The sequence below is a fragment of the Humulus lupulus genome, chromosome 5, assembly GCF_963169125.1.
Source record: "Humulus lupulus chromosome 5, drHumLupu1.1, whole genome shotgun sequence".
NCBI lineage: Eukaryota > Viridiplantae > Streptophyta > Magnoliopsida > Rosales > Cannabaceae > Humulus > Humulus lupulus.
This window is the reverse complement of record NC_084797.1, coordinates 228,420,214-228,427,080: the sequence shown is the minus strand read 5'-3', so window position 1 is coordinate 228,427,080 and position 6,867 is coordinate 228,420,214. Positions and strand designations below refer to the sequence as shown.

General features: G+C 34.9%; 1 protein-coding gene across 1 annotated transcript; it reads right to left on the bottom strand.

Moving 5' to 3' along the window:
• Positions 1 to 463: 463 nt before the first annotated feature.
• Positions 464 to 6,459, bottom strand: LOC133778306 (uncharacterized). The gene is made up of 12 exons (XM_062218191.1): positions 6,193 to 6,459; positions 5,409 to 5,527; positions 5,207 to 5,313; positions 5,031 to 5,118; positions 2,988 to 4,071; positions 2,807 to 2,861; positions 2,591 to 2,672; positions 2,343 to 2,423; positions 1,635 to 1,739; positions 1,501 to 1,550; positions 958 to 1,078; positions 464 to 867 (listed from the first exon to the last, which is right to left on the bottom strand). The coding sequence occupies exons 1-12, from the start codon at positions 6,350 to 6,352 to the stop codon at positions 790 to 792; spliced, it is 2,130 nt and encodes a 709-aa protein (XP_062074175.1). The 5' UTR covers positions 6,353 to 6,459; the 3' UTR covers positions 464 to 789.
• Positions 6,460 to 6,867: the final 408 nt, after the last annotated feature.

The window sequence follows — 6,867 nt, the reverse complement described above, 5'->3', positions numbered from 1 at the left end:
AAATTTATATATAGGTATATGTCCTTTTAATTTTATTAATACACTCAGATATATATGTACCATAATGGAGGACAATTTCTATGGATAATCACTTTCATCATGGGGCAGAAACTACAATAAAATTGAGAGGTTGTAAAAGCCCAATTAATGAGATTCGTCCTCAAATGGTCAATAACGGTGGGAGCTGAGCTGGTGCAGGCAGGCCAGGCCGGCTATCATTATCATTATTTTTTTCTTTGTAACGAATTCTCCATTAAAGATTGAATTTCCCGTTTAAATTTGATAAGTACAAGTGACAAGTATATCAAAATATGTAAACCTGTGTTAATTTCATAAATTAGGGCGCAAAAACTCGTATTTTTACGAACCTAATTAAAAAGAAAAAGAAATTGCATGCACAGGTCCTTTCCAGGCAATATCTAGTAGAAGCCCACGGACCACAAGTTACACTGAACCAGTCACATTCCAACTGCGAAGCCCATTAACACTTTATTCCATCACTTCTTTGAATTTTGTCCAAGAATTGAACAGGACCAAGACCAACCCCCATTTCTTTTCAAAAATAAATGATGGGGAGGAAAAAAAAAAAAAGGTCCTGTGAAGTGAGGGTCATTGGTACACCAACACTTTTTTTTTTTTCTTTTTTGGATTAGCATACACGAGGACTTTATTTACAGTCAAAAAAACTCTAAAAATCACATATACGCTGCTGAATAGGATTCATTCCAGGGAAGGCATTAAAAACCATTTACAAAAACAAACTCTGAACTTTGTTTCATACAGAAGAATTCACATTACCGTACACTTGTCTTTTGATTTTTGTTCAGCCCTGGGAGACAGTGTCGACGGATTCCGGCTTCTCGGCACCTGCAATTAACATTTTCTTGCAATTCATTCATGTGCTTCCATAAATCATAAACTCAAGGTGTAACACACAAAGTACAAAACAAAAGTTACCTGGGGACCAGTGATCAGTCTTGAATTGGTACTAACAGTCGGTGGTTGCTGCACATTTTGACGCTGCGGCTGTTGCTCGAACTCTTGTTGCTGAAGAGCTATTGCCAGTTGCAAATCAGAACTGCCAAAACAGAATAAGACTTGGTGATCTTGGAAAGCATAGAATGAAAAGAAAAATTTCCATAACATGTATCATGCAATGAACATAACCAGTTATTACAGTATGACAAATCAGCATTCCGCCCAATATTCGACAATATGACTAACTCATCCAGATGAAAGAGATTAAAGAAAGAGAAGACAGTGCATCCTTCAATATATGAATATAAAGAACAAATAATTGAGCATTGCTATAAGATGCCCAACACATGAGGTAACACTTTATATTTGGTTGATAGTTCCCAACACTAATTAAATTAAAACAAGGCGTGATTTTAAATTCAACCTCACATAAAGTGTTATACATGATGTTGAAGTACATTAAGGTGCCTTGTAGCATTTACCAAGAATTAAAAACAAACCAGCAAAAGTTTATAATCTTACTTTATATCCAGGCCTGCTTGTGCTGCACTATCAATGCTGGCAATGTAGTCCTGAAGTATATAAAGTCGAAATTGTATCATATAAGCATTTATGTTGTACACAACAAACATCTCAGGTAGAAAAGAAACACCTACCGCAGTGCTAGTCATGGCATTATGTTGATCCCAAGATTCATTTGAATGTTCTTCTACCTTAAATTCCTTGAAACTTCCTGTCATAAACAATGTGTCTCCATTAACCTGAAAACATAACGAATCAGTCAGAAATCATACTACAAAATCAAAGAAGCAGCATATTTAAAACCATAAAAAAATACTAGTACTACCTAGGAATATCACTCTTTCCAGGAACATAAAGAAAAATGCAATTTCATTTTCATTTTCCATTTCTGCAGAAAATAATGCAATTTTGTGGTGAACATCAAAACGTAAATTTTTGGACCAAAGTATGGAAACAAAGATATACAGAAATATTTGTACATTTCCACCATAGCCCAAAGCAGCACTAGTTTGTTAAAAGCTTTCCTCTCAACCAAAAAAAAATACAATATAACAAGTAACTACTTTTTCTACAAATGTCAAACAAGGCATTACACAAGTAACTACTCTTTTTCTACAAATGTCAAGCAATAAGGCATTACACAAGTAGCCCGTCAAGAAGCACTGCAAAACAAAGCACCAAACAGTTCTATCTTTCCAAAATATTTTCCAGAAATTTATTGCTTCTGCATGAGAAATATTACTGCATTTCAATCCTATTTTGTCTAAGACTAGAATCGGTGACTACTACACTACCAAAACTTGATCAATGACAACCATTCATAAATGGAAACTACATATTACCTCATTTAGCTTCTCCCACACCAAGTCAGGCTGATTAATGTACCCTTGGTCCGTAGCCAAAAGATAAAGCTCCCCTTTGAACTAGAAAAGGTTTTAAACAGTAAATACTTTTCTGAAGACATTTAGAGGCAATATAGCACAAAAGCTAAGTACCAAAGGATGTTTTTCTCATCTAATTCATAAATAGATACATTCAGTTTTCAGTATATGAGAACAAAGATACAAAAAGAAAAGTGCAATCTACTGACCTTAAACATGGTGCTGAAGTGATTATTACGGAAAAAGACGCACAGCTCACGCTCTTTAAGACCATCTTGTAAGCAAAAAAGGCTGCACAAACATTTTTTTTTTTTTAAAAAGGTAAATTAAAAAAGGAAAAGGATGAGAACTTCTTGGACCCCAGCACAGAAAAACAGTTAAATAAAAATGCAAAAAGGGGGCTCATAAGTTTAAATGGTAAGTACCCATAGAAAGTCAATTGACTAGCATTACTCTTCAAAAAACTCCTGATCAGTTCACCTGAAGCCAAACAAATGAGAGAAACTTGTTCAGAATATCTTATTAATGAAAGTATCAGTCAGTTAGATAAGTAGCAATCAATCTTCAAAAAAACTCAATAGATTAACAACAGTAAGCCTTGCTAACCTGCTTCGGGACTAATTTCATCCTTTGGACTTGAATCTATAGTGCTTTTGTCAGCTTGATTAGCAAGGACCACTTCACCTTCATAGATTGGTTCTCTATCTTCATAAACTGTAGTTGCAGGATCCAAAATACATTCCTCCCCTTCATAAATGGGCTCACTCCCATCAACACTTGAAGTCAAAGCTTCAGATGTGTTGAGCTGCAGCATCTGGTCACTAGATGAATCTGAAGGCATATCTGCATTTGGCGCTGATAAGGATGATAATTCTGTTGAGTAGCATTCAACTTTCTTATCTGCAGTCGTGTGAATATATATGGTAGAATTTGATATATTATTGCTTATTTCACTGCTTTGTGAAATATTTGCATGATGCTCATTTACAGATTGAGTGCTCATTCCAGGAGAAAGAGAAACAGAACTTTGAATCTTGGCCAGTGTGTCAACACTGCTCTTTTCAACTTCATCAATAATAGGAGAATACCCTTCTGGTTCTACATATGTTCGGGGATCGATACTATTTTCTTCATTTGCCTTTGAAAATGGATACAAAGAATGCTCTGGAGTACTTCCAAAACACATCAATTCATCACTTCCATTCCTGGAGGCATTGCAGTCAGCTAATATAGATAAGTCTGGATTATGGAAAATGTTATTTTCGAAAACATGCTTCTCTAACATATCTACAGAACCTACAGGCACAATCTTCTGGACATGTGTGCTTTCATCTGAACTGAAGGACACAGGCCCTTTATTAACATCAGCTACAAGAGGATCGTCCAGTGAAGGCAGCAGTTCAGACTTCGACATTTTTAAAGCTCTCAACAACTCTGCTTCCTCTTCAAGGTCCCCTTTTCTTGCCTTTTCCTGATTGGTGTCTAAATGTGGAGAATCATCAAAAGATCTAGCTTTAGGAAGGCACGGAGAAGGGACACCCAGAGTTGCTGTTGTTGCTGCAGCAAAATCAACACAATCTTCTTCAGGAGAATTTTTATATTCTCTCTCATTTCGTGTTTCAAGGGCAACAAGTTCCTCCATTAGAGTATTATACGACTTTGATCCAATGGCATTGGCTGTTTCATAGTCCTGGAAAACACGCATGAATGTAACTGATATCAAACCAAAAAACCATAGTAACTCAAGAGTACGATTTTCAAGGGAAACAGGAAAAAACAAAGTGCACTATCAGAGAACAGGAACAAATTAACAGGTTATCAACATGCAAACAAACAGCAACAATGCATTTCTCAAAATGTAATTAGTGAACTTTTAATTTTCATTTGATTAAACAACAAAATCCATGTTTATTTGCATCAAAACAAAATTTCCAAATGCCTGAATAAAATATAATTATTAAAAGACACCCAAAAATTATCAATAATAATAGAATTGGAACTATAGAAGTGCCAGTGCATCAATATGTCGTTTTCCATTGCAAGGAAAAGAGAGGGAGAAAAAAACAACAGCCAGATGTAGATGTTCAGACTACCACAACTTTTCAGTTCTATTGTGCTATCTAATCTATCTAAAAACTTTACAATATATCAACAGTTAAAACCACTACATCAAAATCATGTGAAGGTCCAAACACGAAAGATGAAGTTAGGCATTTTGACTTTCAAACACACAGAAGGCAATATAAAAGATGTGATTTAAAACAAGAAAACCCAGTGCCCCAATGACTCCTTATATAGTGTAAGAACAAGGATAATGTCATGGACAACAGCAACATAGAAGTTTTAGAGAACTGGCTTCAGTATGCAGATAAAGATAAAACCCAAGGAGCAGCACTTAATGACTAGTACTTATTCATCTGGTGTCAAAGACGTAACTTAATCCAAATCCCAAAAGGTACACATGCAATAAGTACTGAGAAACTTTTTAAGTTCCCTAAATAAGAAAGACCAGTAAGACTATACAAATAGTAGACAGAAGTAGCAAATACCTATTAGAGCATGTGCAAAAACAAATTACAAGAAAATATTGCTATAGGCAAATTAGTAAGTCGTCGAATAGGTAACAAATAAAAAAGTGAAAGAACAAACCTGGGGATCAACTATCCAACCATGATAAAGTGGAATATCCAACAAATCAAATATGGCACATTCTCGAGTAAACTCAAAATCACCTATTCTGCAACCATTATATAAATCTTGATTAGACCAAGCAAATAGCAAATGACAAGAAACCACAAGTTAAAGTTGGGACGTTTATATTTAACCTCCTGAATTTTATATTTACATCAATCCCAGTAGCAAGTCGAGGAAGCAGATCAATGGCATCAGCAATGTTCTGCTGTTGATTCTCAGCATAACCCTCGTCTCTATTCTACAACATGGTAATAGTAAAAGAAGTGAAATTCAATAAAGAGCTAAAAGTAAAAAAATTATGACAAAAATGCAAGTTATTACTATTAGTATTACATCGATATTACTATTTGAATCGATTAATCGTTCTGCAACAAGGGACAGCAACTTCTCCTGCGAAACTTCGGTCACATCTGAACTCAGAGTCAAGTTGTTCCTGAGCAGAAGAATATTACCTGTAGGGACCCCAAACGCAAAGTATGAAATTGAAAGCGAATTTAATTTTTCCAATACTTAATTGCTACAATGGCCCAAATAACACCGAAATTACATAAACATTGAAACAGTGCTACAACGTTACATAAAGCTCCCTCCCATAAGGAGTGCCCAACACAGCTGTTTGGTAACTTCTCGTGGACTCTCCTTTCATTAGAATTCAAAACCAAGCACATTTGACCTAACAGCCAAAATTTAAACCTCTCTTCTAATAAAGAATTCATAATAAGACATCAACAAATAAGCAGAGTTGTTCGTAATTCAAAAAGATCAACAACGCAAATCGAAAATATTTGAAGCAATCCAACACCGCAAAAACCTAGAAACAAAGCAATTTCCCGTACAAGCCGATGAGTTAAGAACACTGCAAATTCAATGTTCGGATGCCAAGAAAAGATAAAACGAAGCCGAGATTGCTAATGATTCATTTCAGAAAAATCCAGCTCGTTACAACTCATCCTAATTCAAACATTTCTCCAATTATTCGACACCAAAGTCCAACTCCTCAATCTCCTCATTTCCCGCTTCTAGACAACCAAACAAACCCAACCGATTAACCGAACCCTAGTAATACAGATTCTAAGATATTTATATAGATATAGAAAGAAGGAGGAAAAAAAATTACATATGGCGAGGAGAGGGCAAGGGCCATTATCGTTTTGGAGGACGATAGGTGTAGTACGGCCCAAGAATTGAATCAGTTTGGTCTTGTGCACACACTCCTTGACCGGCGCCGGAGGTTGCTGCGGTTCTTGCTTCAGTTCCTCCGACGAAGACGACGCCATGGTTGATCAGCACTAGCTTTTCTTTGGCTTTTTAGAGAGAGAAAGAGAGAAAGAAAGATGAAAAAGATTTGCAAAATGCTGTATTAAAGAAGTTTCCCTCATTTCGTGCGACGGAAACGCCAAAGTTTTTTCTTTTTCTTTTTCTTTTTTTCCTCATTTTATATATTTTTTTCTCCATATATTTATTCGAATTAATATTTTTATACCCAAAATAGTGTGTTTTGCTATTTTTGTTTTCTTTTAAAAAATATTAACTTAATTTTCTTTAAATAATATACTTAAACATAATTATCTGTTATTATTATTACAATTTAAAAAAGATATGTTCAACTTTAGTAATGAGAATTACCGTGAATCATTCTTGGTCGCGTGTAATAATAGAACATAAAGATTGGATTTAAAATTAAAATTAAATCTATAATCCAAATTTTAATTTTAATCCAAACTAAATAACCGGTCAAGGAAAATCAAATATTAACGGATGTCTACAAATTCATTGTCAACTATACATTATT

Excerpts from the sequence above, each read along its gene's own strand:
- LOC133778306 (XM_062218191.1), bottom strand. The coding sequence starts at position 6,352 with ATGGCGTCGTCTTCGTCGGAGGAACTGAAGCAAGAACCGCAGCAACCT. Across the intron at positions 5,528-6,192 it reads TTGCCCTCTCCTCGCCATAT|GTAATATTCTTCTGCTCAGG; the intron begins GTAATTTTTTTT and ends GGGTCCCTACAG. Across the intron at positions 1,551-1,634 it reads ATGCCATGACTAGCACTGCG|GACTACATTGCCAGCATTGA; the intron begins GTAGGTGTTTCT and ends TATATACTTCAG.